Source organism: Heterodontus francisci, chromosome 18, assembly GCF_036365525.1.
Source record: "Heterodontus francisci isolate sHetFra1 chromosome 18, sHetFra1.hap1, whole genome shotgun sequence".
NCBI lineage: Eukaryota > Metazoa > Chordata > Chondrichthyes > Heterodontiformes > Heterodontidae > Heterodontus > Heterodontus francisci.
Window position 1 is genome coordinate 33,047,244 of NC_090388.1, and position 16,200 is coordinate 33,063,443.

Consider the following 16,200-nt stretch of genomic DNA (forward strand, 5'->3'; position numbering starts at 1 on the left):
CAAATTCAAAAGAATGTCACCAAGTATATTACTTTCTTAAACAGATCGGACTCTTCAATCATTGTCTAATGAGATGCAGACAGTAATGTCTTGCAAGAATTTTCTATACAATATTAACCCTTCCCTAACTGAATTAGGTCTTCGTTGTATAGCTGTTCTCAGTTCATAGAACTCAAGTCATGTTACATGAAATGCAGGTTTTCTTTTTTCTTTTTTTTCTTTTTTAGGGATACAGCACTGAAACAGGTCCTTCGGCCCACCGAGTCTGTGCTGACCAACAACCACGCATTTATACTAACCCTACAGTAATCCCATATTTCCTACCACCTACCTACACTAGGGGCAATTTACAATGGCCAATTTACCTATCACCTGCAAGTCTTTGGCTGTGGGAGGAAACCGGAGCACCCGGCGAAAACCCACGCAGACACAGGGAGAACTTGCAAACTCCGCACAGGCAGTACCCAGAATCGAACCCAGGTCCCTGGAGCTGTGAGGCTGTGGTGAGGTTTGGAAAGATGGGAAGAAAAAATTCAGAATGTTTTCTTGGGAGGTGAAATAGGTTGGATACAATTGACAGTCGAGTGGACTAAACATGGTCTGTGGAAGGAATCGGCTTAACTGACTTGTGTTCCAGTCTTTGTGTTATTTCATTCTATGAACTCCATCGAGTTCACAAGCAACGCTTCAACTAGCTACCTGATCAGTAACTATTTTTGTGCATTTGAATCATTCAATACATAGAAGACAACTGAACTGTTTGTTTATGGGACAGAGACCAATGTATTTCAGTACAACAGGTTCCACTATTTTTTTTCTTTCCATTGTTCTTTCCAAAATTCTAGTGATTGCATGTGTCAACAGTCCCCAGACAGGTTGCGAGGTGGGGCTGCAACCTATTGCTTGTGTTATTTTGTGCAAGTATACATCCATATATTAGCAGGAAGATCAGAGGCGACGGAGCATTCTGCAGTGTGTTGATTGCTGTAGCAAATGAAGGAAAGCGAAAGGAGATGGATGACTAATCAAAAGGGAGGAAAACCAGAAAAAAAATAAATCACAGCAACAACAGTATTTATACTTTGGAAAAAGATTTCTAAAAAAATGCTGTACAAAATAAAATATTAGAATAAAACATTAAGCTTCTGCTACATCTACAAGGCTTTATAATTGTGCTGCTGTGCGCCCTCTTCTGCAAAACTGTTGTACACTAAATTAACTCTTAGAGTGCTAGTGGATTCAGGAAATTATGTACTCACCCTCCCCTTGCCTTTCTTTTAATATTTCAGTTCACACAATTTGACACCGATATTTAGTATACTATTCTAATTACACTGCAGATATGTCATCACACCAATATATTCACGATATAACAAAAGTCCGATGGTCATTAATGCATATTGATCTTACTTTCTGTATCACTCTCTATGGACAGAATTTTTAACACCCAGGGGAGACGGATTCAGGTGCGAGAGGTCGGGGGTCGGGGGGGGGGGGTGGGGGGGTGGTGGTGGCGGTGAGAGGGGAGGGTGCTAAAGCCGCAAAAGGTGGCATCAGGTCAGAAACCTGGCATGATCCTGCCCACTTCTGGGTTTAACTCAGTCGGGTTTGCAGGTGAGTATGGAGCTGTCAGGTAAGTAAACTATGTAAATCCCCAATACACACAGGATTAATGCAGAGCTGTGTGGGTCTCACCAGTTTCAACCAGGCGAGAGCACAGCAGGGAGTAGAGCATGGCTACCCGACCCGAACCCGACGGGACCTGATGATGTGTCGGGTTCGGGTCAGGTTTGGATCGCTCTTCCGGGTCCGTCTTTCGGGCTCGGATTGGGTTGGACACACTATCACCACCTTTGGTAAGTGGCTCCAATGTTAATGTACTTTTTGGACTTGAAAGGTGGTTTAGTTACAGTTTTTTTATGCTTGTGCAGATAAGCAACAAAGTGAAAAACAGAAGCTAGGTTAACTGATGGTCAGGTCAGGTTGGGCATGGGAAAAAATGAAAGGACTCGGGCCGGGTTGGATGTGGTTCTGTCGGGCTCGGGTTGGGTTTCATTTGTGGACCTGAGCCGCTCTTTAGCAGGGAGCGCTTGTTCAGTGTAACTGATCAGCTGGAAGCCTTCAAAGAGTGAAAATGAATAGCTGCAGCCCTGCCTAGGTGAGATACTGATGCTCAAAGAACTTCTTCTGAGATATGCTTTTACTGTTTGACAGATGATTCCCAACATTTTGGAAGTCATTTCACCTGTCTTGGACCTCACTCACCTTGATCTTCACTTCCCTGCTGTCAACCTTCACTGCAGCCCTACCTTGGACCTCTGATGAGGAACAAGAGGCTCAGCAACACAAATACAAGCAGCAGCAGCTGCCTTCTCCTCAGGCATATGCTGCTCTACAGGACACAAGGGATGGACACAAAGATCCAGCTGTAAGGAGGCGAGACCCCCAGCACACGGTCTACAGGTATAGGATCAGCTCTCTTGACATGTGTGAGCACCAGTGCCTTAGAAGGCTCAGGCTTTCCCAACAGGTTGTTGCTGATATCTGCAGCCTCCTGGTTTAAGACCTCCTTCCCAGTGGACCAGGTGGGCACAATATTAGCAATAAACTAATGTGAAAGCCTGAGCCTCCTAAAGTACTGGTGCTCACACATGTTGAGAGAGCTGATCCTATACCTGTAGACCGTGTGCTGGGGGTCTCGCCTCCTTACAGCTGGATCTCTGTGTCCATCCCCTCTGATCTGTGGGATGGCATGCAGTTTATGAGAAGGCAGCTGCTGCTGCTGCCGCAGTTGCGCCTGCTGCTGCTGGTGTTAGTGTTGTTGCTCCTCTTGTTCCTCATCAGAGGTCCAAGGTAAAGCTGCATAATCTTTTCCCATGCTCCAGTGAAGGCTGACAGCTGGGAAGTGCAGATCAAGGTGAGTGAAGTCTAGGTGGCTATCACTAGAGGATCACCCCCGATTCTCTGCCTCTCCCTGCAGTTGTGTGCTTTCTTCTCAGAGTGAGTGTGAGAAATGGATTGTGTGAAGAGGAGGGAAGGACAACATTTCTGAAGGGTGACTGTGAGGCATGGGTGTGAGATGGCACAAAGATAAGGGTGAGTGTCACTGTTGACTGTTCAGATGGGGATGTGAGGAGGTGCCTTGAGAGAGAGGAATGACTGGAGCTGCAAAGTGTGTTGGTCTGAGGAGTGTTGTGTAGGAGAATGCCGGGGAAGTCAGAGTGTGGGGGGTTGGCAGCTGAAAATGTTATGTGACTGATCTTTCCTGCTCCACTGAGGTGCTTGAACCTCCTGGTGCACTATTTCCAGGTTTGCGGGACCACACTCCTGCTGCTCACTTTCTCAGCCAGTTATTCAGGCCTGGTTGGTTTGAGAAGCTGGCCTCTTCCTTCCTTCCTTGGGAAACATCACTCCATTTCAGTCCCTCAGATTCCACAGCAGGACCTCCAGTTAAGAGTCAGAGACTCAGGGGGGCAGACTTCTCAGATCTCCTTTCCATTCCTGTGGTTGATGAAGTCTCAGGAATCAATGTACAGTTCAGTCATTCTGACCTCTACTGGGATCCCCTGAACTAGAAATCTTTCCTTTGACAGATTCAGCGTATCATCAAGCCCACCCTGTCATTGATCAGGAAATCTGGAAGTAAGATGCTGAGACAAAGAGCTTCAATTCCAAACAGGTTCCTGACCTACTACCAGTGTCGCTCCCACTGCATGCGGGTCTGTAATGTTCAAATTCTGCCCTATATGCCAACATTTATAAAGACTAAGATATCAACTTCAACTCATGTTGATATTAAATATTGCAGAAACCTTTATGCAAAATGACATTTGCTAGGAGTTTAGTTGCATTATATGGTAGAATTAGTACAATTCTGTTTCGTTTTGCACAGACATGAAATGGACTGTCTCACTCTGCTTTGGTCTGCAGTCAGTTTCGACCCAAACTCTGGACTTACACTACAAAATATTAACATTGATATGAAGTGGAATCACTTTGCAGCAATGCTACTTTTGTAGTGTAAATACATTTTAGGTAACTGGTTAGGCTGAAGATCACAACAACAACTTGCATTTATGTAGTAGCTTTAATGTAGTAAAACGTCCCAAAATGCTTCTCAAGTGTTATCGAACCAAAGTTTACACCAAAGAGACACTAGAGAACCAAAATCTTGGTCAAAGAGGTAGTTTTTAAGCAGTGCCTTGAAGTTTAATGGAGCGAGGTAGAGAAATGGAAAGGTTTAGGAACGGAATTCCAGAGCTCAGGGTCTAGGCAGCTGAAGGCACGGCCACAAATGGTGGGCGATGGAAATTGGAGAATGCACAAGAGGCCAAAACTGAAGGAGCACAGAGATTTTGGAAAGTTGTCGGGCTGGAGGAAAGTATGGCAATATGAAGAAGTGAGGTCATGGACAGATTTCAACCTAAGGATGAGAATGTTAAAGTTGAGTATTGCTGGACCATGAGCCAATGTAGGTCAGCAAACACAGGGGTGATGGGTGAACAGGACTTGGTGCAAGTTAGGACATGGGCAGCAGAGTTTTGGATGAGCTCAGGTCTACAGATGGAGAAAGGTGGGAGGTCGGCCAGGAGAGTACTGGATTAGTTCAGTCTAGAGGTAACAGCCAGTGTGAACTGTTTTTCTGCCCACTGTTAAGCAAACAGATTAAAAACAATGTCACCAAAAATTTACAGTACCATTTTAATGCTTATCAAAATTATGACTAGAAGTAATGTCAGAACTGGAGCAAATCCAATAGTAACACACTTATTGATGAATGCCCTACATTAACAGCTGCTAGTTAATACAAACAGTCTCTCTTATGGTCCACCTAAACATCAAACAAAATTTAGCTCAAAAAAATTCCACCTTAATGGCACTTGATCCATGCACAACTATAAATACCATAGTAAAAGCTTTTGTTGGAATCCAGTTGAAAGGCATTACTGGAATGATTTAGACTAACTCACTCAAGAACAATGTATCCTCAGATATCTCCTTCAGGGTTATCATTTAAGTACAATCCTGAACTAAAAAAATTAAAAGGTTATAAAATTTGAGAAAGCTTGGAATAAGAAACACATTTGTTGATACAAATTGTACTAACACATTAGTCAGTTTACATCAACCACTTTCTTATTTAATCCTTCATTGTTATAAACCTATACTAAGGTGTGAAGAAAATGTATTAACCCTATTCATTGTAGAGTGGTTTTTAAACTCAAAGAGTAACAGTGCACAAAATCCATTCTTGCAGAATGTTGGAACTTCTTCAAAATCTCTTGAATTTGAAATATTGATGCAAGTAACAATGCCAAATGACATATGGGAATGAGAAAAATGACCCACTCACCTGAAGCATACAGGTTAAAATTTAAGTTGTAGAAAACTCCATATATTACTTACAAAAAAATTGTCATAGAGATTGAAGATATTAGCAAACTGAGGCCAGAAAGAGACATTGAGCCAGAGTTTGATGATAAAAGAACAGTGTGTGACTGATTATTATTAATGTGCAAATCTGCCAGCAACATGTTGTGAGGAAGAGACATCCAGTGAAATGCGAATCGCAACAAGTTGCTGGACAATTTGGACTGCTCCACTTTGCAAAAAACGGCATCTCACCCTTAATTGTTCCATGAGTTCATGAAGTTGCTGCTCTTGAACATTCATTTCCCATTAAACTCGCCACAGAAAGTTAAGTCGAGTAATTAATAGCGCAAGAACCCTTTTAACGATGTGACAATTGTTAATAACTGCCAACCAACCTCTCTGGCCAAGAAAGTGAACAATTTAAGCTGTATAGACTCATTCCTTCAGGTAGTGAATTGTTGTTGGAGTTTTTAAAAATGCCAAATTATAATTTTTTATTTTTTTAACTTACTTTCCTTTCTGCCTTTTTTCCCTCTCTCTTAATCCAATTTTTCTTTCCCTCTCTTTATTTCTTTTCCAGTACCTGATGACATCTGGACACCATAGAAGTTACTACCTTGCTTATATATCTCCATTGATATCAATGGAGAATGCAACACGGGTGCGAAGGTAGTGGACCGCAGCGCTACCTGCCCTCGAGGAATCTATGTAAGTCTGCATAATACCACTAGAGGTGGTGCTACATAGACACATTTCTCTCCCTTAATTTGAGTAAAAATATTCCAGTTCATTTTTTTGCAATTTTAGCTGGACAGTGGTTGCACTTGGGCAGGTGCCCAAAGGAGCAGCACATCATGCAAACATTTTTTGGGATTTGTTCAAAGATAAAATTGATTGAGAAACCTATTTAAAAAATTAACACTTTTCTAAATTCACTTGGGCCTGGTCATGAAGGTATTCATTAATCTGTCTTTTTCAAATCAGAGAGGCAACTTCAGAAAGAGAGGTTTAAGCCAGATAGCTTCTGTAGATAGTGAGAAAAAGGAATAGATCAACTATGTGTGAATATTACTTATTTTGTAATTTAACACAGCAGTTTCAAACTATTATTTTCTACTACACAAACAGCTAAACAAGCTCAACAACTAATGAAAAGTATATGTGATGTTGTGACTAATATTCACACATACTTTACTGTTTAATAATTTTGTTTGGCGTTAGATTCCAACATAAAATGTAGTGTTATTCTGTAACATTTGAAGACAAGAAAATCACATCAAGCACAGGTTAAAACCAGTAGCTGAAATAAATAAATCTGTTTGCTCCCTGGGCAGGCTTCAAACTTATCTAGAGACCTGGGCAAAGGACGCACACTCTCTGGGACAAAGGAATCTAAGGCTCATCTACAAAAATGGTCTGAATTAGAGAAACGAAAAGTATTTAAAATAAAAATTCAAATCATTCAATTAGACATCTACCACATACAGAAAGAATTGGTACTTGGTAAATGTTCCCTCTAACCTAACATTCCATTAATTAGATGCTTGGTAACAAGCTTCTACAGTGTTCATTACTAATTTGGTTTACAAAAGGTTTCAGGATTAAAAAACACTATACATGGGAAAAGCACAGGCAGCATAATGTGTTCCTCTTAGAAGCTGTGTTGCTATGAACTGCACACTTTTTAACTGAATGGCCTTGAACTTAATCCAGGATTACTCAAATGTACCAGTAGAGGGGAAACAACATCCCTTGCTTCTTTCTTTGTAACCTTCAGCATGGTATCAGTTTGCACTGAAACTTGAATATCCAAATGGGATTAAACATAAAAGAAAAGTAGAAAGAAAGACCCTGGATTAGAATTTGAACTGATTCCTACTGTGAGAAAAGGCCACATTGCTGTCATTGACCTTTTCCTCCTGTGCATGATGCCAGTTGTGCTTAGTCAAGTGTCTAAGGAAGCCTCTATCAATTCACACCATATTTACCCTTTTGCTGCTGGAACAGGTGTTTGGTTACTGAGGGAACAAGTGTGAAACTTGTTGCTCACTGGCTAAACAATCCTGCCAGTCTGTGTTACTTCCTCTGTGGGGGAAGAAAATGAACCCAGTGCGGAGATTCAGCGCAAGCTAAATGATATACTAACTGCTGAGATATTGCTGTCAGTGGAAGCTTTCATCACTACCTACATATAAATTACATTTTAAAAATGTAGCATTCATTTTCGGTCTCAAGGAACAAAGCAGCCCTCTACACACACATGGAATGGTTGATCCAAACTTGCTACTCAAAATTATATGTTAAAAAAGCCTTGAAAGTCTAACAGTTACAATTTCTGTATGAGGTCAAGAATTCAACTTTTAATATACTCTTGTCAATTTTTTACATTGAAGGGTTGCTGTTTAAAGAGCTAGAGTACTTACATTAATCATCTACCAGAAAATTTGTATCACTATGGCAAAATCTGTAATTTTTCAATAAGATCCATGGAAATAACCAAAGAGTTTCTTTGCTGTATAGATTCACAGGACAGCTATCTGTGAAAAGGGTAATCACAGACAACTATCATCAAGAACTTTTTTCAAAGGTGTAGGAAGGAAATATTATAGGTAAGCAATAACAGTCTCACTTACATAGTCTTAATTATGTCTAGTTATAATTCATAAATGCATCCAGTGTTTGGGGTCCTTTATACAATTATTGAAGGCATGCAGTCAAAAATGGAGGAAACAATAGCATTGATGGTAACGTGCTGTTTGATACACTTACAATGTTTACTAAATAATTTAAAGAACCTTTTAAAATTCACTTTTTCCCATTTTGTTTTAATTGACTTCTTTCTGAGACCCTTGCACCATACATTGTTCTTTTGCATAAAGGATAGTCAGAAAGGTAATGAATGCTGCTTTATAAATAGATTCTAGAGAAGACTGATTCTGGATGACTTGTCATCTAATTTTCCTTCCACTTACCCTTCAAAGCTCTCTGCCTCTGTTTAGCATCAGCTCCTGATGTCATGGGGAAAAAAATCAGGAATACACCACAGATGCAAACTTACAGTCTACCAATACTACAACACAGACTTCACAGATCCGCCTCTCTATACAGTGCAAATAAAGAGCTTTGCTTACTTTTTATATAATTCTCAAGGACTTTGTGCATTCATTTCAAGTTCTAAATACTATTTAATTATTCAGTCCATCTAAGTCACGACTGGTGATAAGAATTGGTCAAAATCATAGCAAAATGGTTACCTGCACAAAACTGCACATTATACTCCCATTAAACAAAGGCAGACTGGGCCGGCTGTGGCGGTAAACATTGACAGTGTAAGTTGCTATAATAGCAGGTTGGGTGCGAGACTCATCCGATACCAGAATATGGATTCTGTTATTTCCGAGGCCAAGAGGATAATTGGCAATGCTGAGGTTAAAAAAGGAGAGAAAAAATGAACCTGTGCAATATGCTGGAACCTGCAAATTTATCTCACAGTAGAAACATTAATTGCTCTAGCCAGAGTCCCAAAGGACCATAGGGATCTCTCCCCATTAGAGAGAGACAGTTGGACAATAAATGCAATACAGTATAAGGACAGAATGAAACTGAGATTTAAAACTTACAGTTGTTCATTATAAAGTTTAGTTGTATTAAACAATCATGCAATATGATCAGAATTTTAAGACAGTGATTTTCATAAAAAAGTAAAGAAAGAAGTGATTTAAAATAAAACAAAATTGATTAGATTTGGCACTTGTTCCTGCCAGAGGAAGTGAAATAACCCTTTTAATGTGTTTAATGATCGATTCTGCAGATGGAACTACCTTCTACTGCAAGTATTATCAGTCTTACTAACAGGGAAAGTTATTCTTTAGTGCTAAAAGCACACAAATTCCCATTTTCCCAACATATTTAATGCTCGGTGAGAAAAACATCTTGGGCTTTGATTTGATAATTGTGGACTAATTGGGCTGAATTTTCCAGTGGGTGAGAAAGCAAAGGTAAACAGAGTACAATTAAGCAGTGAAGCCTACCTCAATTTTCCTGCCCTGACCTCAGTTTCCCTCTGATCGATTGGAGGGTCTGCACATGGCCCTGCTCTACCCTGCTTGCTCCAGTCAAGTAATGTTAGGGCAGCAGGACCTGAAGAGCCACCCCTTCTTTGCCTTGGTTCCTTTCAAGGCGTTACAGGTACTATCACCCACAATGCCAGTCTGCAGTGCACAGCTGCATAAACCAGGTTATCAATACCCTATTTGATATGGCCAACCAATATATCATCTTTCCCATGCCACACCAACACTCAACATGAGATCGCTCTGAAAGTTGCAGCAGTGGTCAGCTTCCCTCATGTTCATGGTGTTGTATGTCACACTCGTAGCCATCAAGACACCAGAAAGTGAGTCAGCAACTTTCATCAAGAGAAGGGTCATCACTCAATTAAGATTCAGCTGCACTATGACCATTGGAGGAGGATCATGGAGGTTTGTACAAATTTCGCAGGCAGCTGTCATCCATCTTCCCACTATTTCACTCTTCCAGCAGTGTAACAGGATGGCTGCTTGGGGACAAGGGCTACACTCCTGACACAAAGCTGATGACATTTTTCTATAACCCTGCGACCCGTGACTTGCTCAGGTACAATCAGAGTCATGGCACTGCCAGGAACATCATTGAGTACACTATAGGGTTATAATAGCAAAGGTTCAGGTGCCTGGATAGGACTGGTGGCTCACTACAACATGCCCACATGTAGTCTATCACATCATTGTCCTGTGCTGCATGTTCAGCTGAAGGAGACAGAGCAACATGAACAGCCATCATCTGATGGGGAAGAATTGAATGAAGGTGAGGGAGGAGCTGAAGAAGGAGGGTGAGCAAACAAATAACGGCCAGAGAGGCCAGTGACCAACTGATAGAACAGCACTTCTAGTCACCTGGTCAATTGATACCTGAAAGGTGACAAAAAGCCACTTTGCATTTACAGTCCTTGTTACCCCCTTAAAGTGATAATTCAATTGCTATTATTGGGCACCTATTTTAGACATATAGCTGCGTATCATTAGTGGAATAAAATTACTCAAATGCACTATTTTATATAAGAAATTTTTGAAAGATCAAATGCTTCTATGCTTGAACACTTCATCTTTGTAATTAGTGGTTTACCTGGGTCCTTTTTTCTCATCCAGGTGCACCTGGCAATGGCAGTTGGCTGCTTCTGCTCTGATCTTCACTATCACCACATCAAAAGGCACCTCAGAATAGTACACTTTGATCTTTGGCGTAAAGACAGGCTTCAAGTTCAACTGTGGGCTAGTAAGGATGTGAGTGATATATGCCAGAGTACGCTTAGCTGTTTAAAACAAAAAGAAGTAAACCAATTAACACAATTAAATCCTCACAAATAAAAATAAATCTGCGCTTGTTTAGCTGGTTATCTGCAATTAGGTCCAGGTAAGTTCCATTAAGACAGGTAGAGGAATAATAGTTTGCAGTAGAGTCACTCAGTATTAGCTGATGTCCTTTAGTAACTGTTTATTTAGGTCATAACTCAACAACGTTCACCCGTTAACCACTAAATTTCTACTATCTTAAACTGTGAACAGGATTTGTGCAATTAAGGTCAGCTTTTTTTTAAAAAAAGCACAGGTTTGCAAAAAAGAGTTGCCCTGAAAGTTCCTTTTCAGTCAGTGACCCACTGTAACTCTGCTGGGAGACTGATCGAAACCCAAAACAGTGGAGACCTGTTGCCTGAGGTCTCTGTAGTTGTTGGGAGTTTTCTGTTTGCCATTTAAGAGATGGAGAGAGGAAACCAGGCACCGCTGTCGATCCTCAGGGCGGAGCTGCTGTTTACGCTGCCGTCGCAACGGAACCCGGGTGATGACCATCCATCTCTACATATTCCCAGATTCCTGTAATGGATGTGCTCACTTCCCTCGTCAGCTACTTTGAAGTGGCTGGGAACTGCACTGAGGTCAAGGACCCATTCAGGGTTTAGATCACCAAATGGCAGGTCAAGGTGACCTCGAAGGTGGATGCCAAAAGAACCATCCTCCACCCTCCCTCCAGCTTTGCTATCGGGGACGTCAGGGCTACCTAATTTACGTGGGGCAGCCCAGAGATGCGAAGGCCCACAGTAGAGCCTCCCAGTCCTTCCTGTCATCTATCACAGAGGTCTTAGATGACAGCATGAGGGAGAGCCTGGACAAACTGACAAATGCCGTCAAGTCCTTTGAGACGAGTAAAACTCCCGGAAGCGATGGCTTACCAGTTGAGTTGTATTCGGCCCTGTGGGATTGGGTCGGCCCGGACCTGCTGGAAGTATACGAGAGTATGCTCCTGGCTGGCAGCATGTCAGAATCCATGGGGAAAGGCATCATCACCCTCATCTACAAGCAGAAGGGGGAGAGGGCAGAAATCAGAAATTGGCAGCCCATCTCACTGCTTAACGTTGACTACAAGATTCTGTCAAAAGTCATAGCCAGTCGAGTCAAGTCTGCTCTGGAGTTGGTGATTCACCCTGATTAGACCTGTACTGTACCCAGCGGGAAGATCTCCGATAGTCTTGCGCTACTCAGGGATACGATCGCCTATGTACGGGACAGGAGGGTGGACACCTGCCTCATCAGCTTGGACCAAGAGAAGGCCTTTGACAGGATATCACACACCTACATGATGGATGTGCTCTCCAAAATGGGGTTTGTGGAGGGAATCTGCAATAGGATCAAACTGCTCTACATGATCAATAGCGCAGTCTCAATCAATGGGTGGGAATCAGAAAGTTTCCCATTCCAATCTGGATTCAGACAGGGCTGTCCTCTCTCCCCGGTCTTGTTTGTTTGCTGTATTGAACCCTTTGCTGAGTCTATTAGGAAGGATGCGAGCATAAGAGGGGTGACAATCCCAGGCAGTGGAGGCACTCAGGTTAAAACCTCCCTGTACATGGATGACGTCGCCGTCTTCTGCTTGGACCTGCTGTCTGTGCGCAGACTGATGAGCATCTGTGACCAGTTCGAACTGGCCTCGGAAGCCAAAGTAAACCACGGCAAGAGCGAGGCCATGTTCTTTGGGAACTGGGCTGACCGATCCTTTGTCCCCTTCACCGTTAGGTCAGACTACCTGAAGGTGCTGGGGATATGGTTCGGAAGGGCCGGGGCATGCACCAAAACCTGGAAGGAGCGAGTAGTCAGGGTACAACATAAGCTGAGCATGTGGGAGCAGCGATCTCTCTCCATTATGGGTAAGAACCTGGTCATCAGGTGCGAGGCGTTCACGTTGTTGCTGTACGTGGTGCAGGTCTGGCCCATACCCCACTCCTGCGCTGTGGTGGTCACCCGAGCCATTTTCCGCTTCATCTGGGGATCCAAAATGGACCGGGTCCGGATGGACACGATGTTCAAACCTCTGGATAAGGGCAGAAAAAATGTACCCAACATCGCCCTCATCCTGATGACCACCTTCGTGTGCGGCTGCATCAAGCTGTGTGTAGACCTCCAGTACGCAAACTCCAAGTGTCACTACATGCTGAGGTTCTATCTGTCCCCGGTGTTGCGAAGGATGGGCCTGGTCACATTGCCGTGGAACGCTCCATCCAGTTGGACCGTGCTGTATCCTTCGTGGAAAAGTTTCTGCGGAAAAACACCTTTGACCACCAATCCATCAGGCAGTGGTTTGCACGGAATGTCCTCAAGGCCCTACGGGAAAAGGAGATGGTGGATCCTATCGGATGGTTCCCCGAGCAGACTGTCAAAGTCATTTGGCGGAATGCCTCATCACCAGAACTTTCAAACAAGCACCAAGATGTAGCTTGGCTGGTGGTGAGAAGAGCTCTACCCGTCAGATTCTTCCTGCACGCCCAAAGTCTCACCCCCTCCGCACAACACCCTCGAGGTGGCTGTGGTGGGGAGAGATGGTTGCCCACCTCCTTCTGGAATGTGTCTTTGCAAAGCAGGTGTGGAAAGAGATGCAGTAGTTTTTGTCGAGGTTCATCCCAAGCAGCTCTGTAACACAGGAGTCCGTGCTCTACGGGCTGTTCCCAGGGACGCACACCGAGATAAACATCAACTGCTGCTGGAGGACTATCAAATCCGTGAAAGACGCCCTTTGGTCTGCCCGAAACATGCTGGTCTTCCAGCGTAAAGAGTTGTCCATGACCGAATGTTGCAGACTGGCACATTCCAAGGTCCAGGACTACGTGCTGAGGGACGCACTAAAGCTTGGGGCAGCTGCAGCAAAGGCTCAATGGGGAAAGACCACTGTATAAGGTCCCCCCACCAAGCTGAACTGAGGGGCTGGATCCATGGAAAACCCCTAGAACTGTATCCGGAAAATATTTGTTTGCTGTAAAATGTACATGGCAGGAAAAATGAAATGGAAGCGTTGTGAGGCAACTTACTCCTGTATTGAAGGAAACTGATCTCCTTTGCATTCTTTGTATTTTTTGACTTGGTGCTGTTTGGAACTGTTTTGTAATGTATTTTTTACAGATTTTTATGAATAAAGTATATTTTGGAAAAAAAAAGCAGCCCAGAGTTTGTCGCACTGGCGGCAAATCTGGTCATGTGGCAGCCAACTGCAGCACAGTCAACTGCAAGAACTGCAAGCAGGAAAGCCACCAGACAAAGGACTGCAAGCAGAGTAATTGCTGCAACCTGTGGTGGGGCAGGAACAGCGAACGTGCCTGCGAAGGAGACCAGCAACTCTACCCACCCCCCCCAACCATCTCAGCGAGGAACACCTAACAAAGAAGGACAAGGAGAAGAGGGTGCTGCAGCAAACTGCCAAACACCAACCCTGTGCCCTCAGCCTCCTCAGCACACAGAATCAATGGAAGAGGAGCCAGCAGAGGGACAACAAGGTGAGTGGCAAGTGGTTAAGAGGAACACCGCAAAGAAGAAGGCCCAAAAAAGGCAACAAGCCACCACCCAAACCAGTCGCAAGAGGAGGCTCATGTCTGAAACAAACTACAGCAGTTGCTCCTCATCGGATGATGAAGAGCAGGAAAGACATCACCTGCAAAAGAGCAGAAGAATGCAAAGGAGCTGAAGGAGAAGACCCCCAGCTTCGAAATACTGGAAGCAGTGACGGACCCAGTGCATCCAAACCCCAAAGCACCGAGTGCAGCGAGATGCCCAGCAACCCCAGTTCTGGGAAACTGGGAGTGATGAAGCACCTAGCGCACCCCAGCTACGGGAAGCCAGGAGTAGTGAAATGCCCAGCGCACCCCAGTTCCAGGAGGCAGGGAGCAGCACCATCCTCGATGAGGAACAGAGGGGAAAAACAGCACCAGCGGAGGACAATCCAAACTTCACTGCTTCCAAGACACCACCCACACACCCCATCCCTGATGTCACCCTAGCGGAACAAACCTCCCGTGGGTGGCCAGGGTGATTTTCTCAGCCCAATAACAGTGCAACAGTTATTTAAAGGGAAACCAGAAGGTTGGCAGGGGGACAAGGAAGCTGAACGTGAAACTGCTGACTCCAGAAAACATTGAGGAACTCATAAGGGATTACAAAGGTTGGAAAAACATGAAACCTCTCTGAGCCCCTGACACACAGGTGGGGAGCAATCAAGGTGAACATCAAGAGGTTCTTCATCCTCAAAAGGGTTTGGAAGATGAGAGAGAGACTTACGGAAATGTCTCGACTCCAGAAAAGCATTCAGAATTTGCTCTTGCTGCAGTTGATGGGGGTGGGGTGGGGGGGTTGAGGTCAAGGAGGATCTCCAAGACGTGAAGAGTCAGCAGGCCTCGCTCTTTGCTGCGAGGCCTCCAAGATCATCTTCTAGTCCAGAGACCGCTCTGTGGAGCAGGATGGATGTGCTCATGTTTCTTCTTCCAAAAGGTACACAGAGAGAGCTCTGTGATCAGCAGCCTGAAGGAAGAAGACGGCTTGGTTACGTCAACACAGTCTTTCATACTTAGGGTCAGCCAATCTTTTTATGCTGGGCCATATGACGTGAAGCCCACAGATAGTGGGACTTCCCAGTGCTTCCTGTCCTCCCACTGCTGGTGGTGATGTCCAGGCTGGTCATTCTAGGCGGTGACTTCAACTGTATCATCGATGCGGCTGGACGAGACAGCGCGGCCGACAGCCAAATGGAGGCCACGTCCAGGTCTTAGATGACAGAATGCAGGAGAGTCTAGACAAACCGTTCACTCTGGACGTGATGACAAAGGCCTTCAGGTCCTTTGAGACGGTTAAAACTCCTGTAAGCAACGGCGTACTGGCCAAGTTGGTGTACAATGCTGTGGGACTGGATTGGCCCAGATCTGCTGGAAGTGTATGAGAGTTTGCTTCTGGCCGGCAGCATATCAGAATCCATGAAGAAAGGCATCATTGCCCTCACCTACAAGCAGAAGGGGGAAAGGGAGGATATCAGAAATTGGCAGCCCATTTCACTGCTTAACGTGGACTACAAAATTCTGTCCAAGATCATCGCCAATCGGGTCCAAGTCTGCTCTGGATTTGGTGATTCACTCCGATCAGACCTGCACTGCTCCTGGCAGGAAGATCTCCGATAGCCTCACGCTACTCAGGGATATGACCGCCTATATATGGGACAAGGAGATGGACATCTGTCTCTTCAGCTTGGACCAGGAGAAGGCCTTTGACAGAATATCGTACACATATTTGATGAACATGCTCTCCAAAATGGGGTTTCAGGAGGGAATCTGCAGTTGGATCCAACTGCTCTACACAAACATCAGTCGCACAGTTTCAATCAAGGGTGGGAATCAGAGAGTTTTCCAATCAAATCTGGAGTCAGGAGGGCTGTAGTCTCTCCCCTGTCTTGTTTGTGTGCTGTATTGAATCTTCTGCCAAGTCC

The 16,200-nt window shown here is 44.1% G+C and overlaps 1 protein-coding gene across 1 annotated transcript in view; it reads right to left on the minus strand.

Moving 5' to 3' along the window:
* The window catches only part of cped1 (cadherin-like and PC-esterase domain containing 1), a 312,821-nt gene that overhangs the window by 145,676 nt on the left and 150,945 nt on the right, over positions 1–16,200 (minus strand). Inside the window, exons 14-15 of the mRNA XM_068050516.1 lie at positions 10,537–10,723; positions 8,628–8,796 (exon numbers count right to left, since the gene is read on the minus strand). Of these exons, the coding sequence (XP_067906617.1) occupies positions 8,628–8,796; positions 10,537–10,723 (356 nt within the window). The remainder of the gene's footprint in view (positions 1–8,627; positions 8,797–10,536; positions 10,724–16,200) is intronic.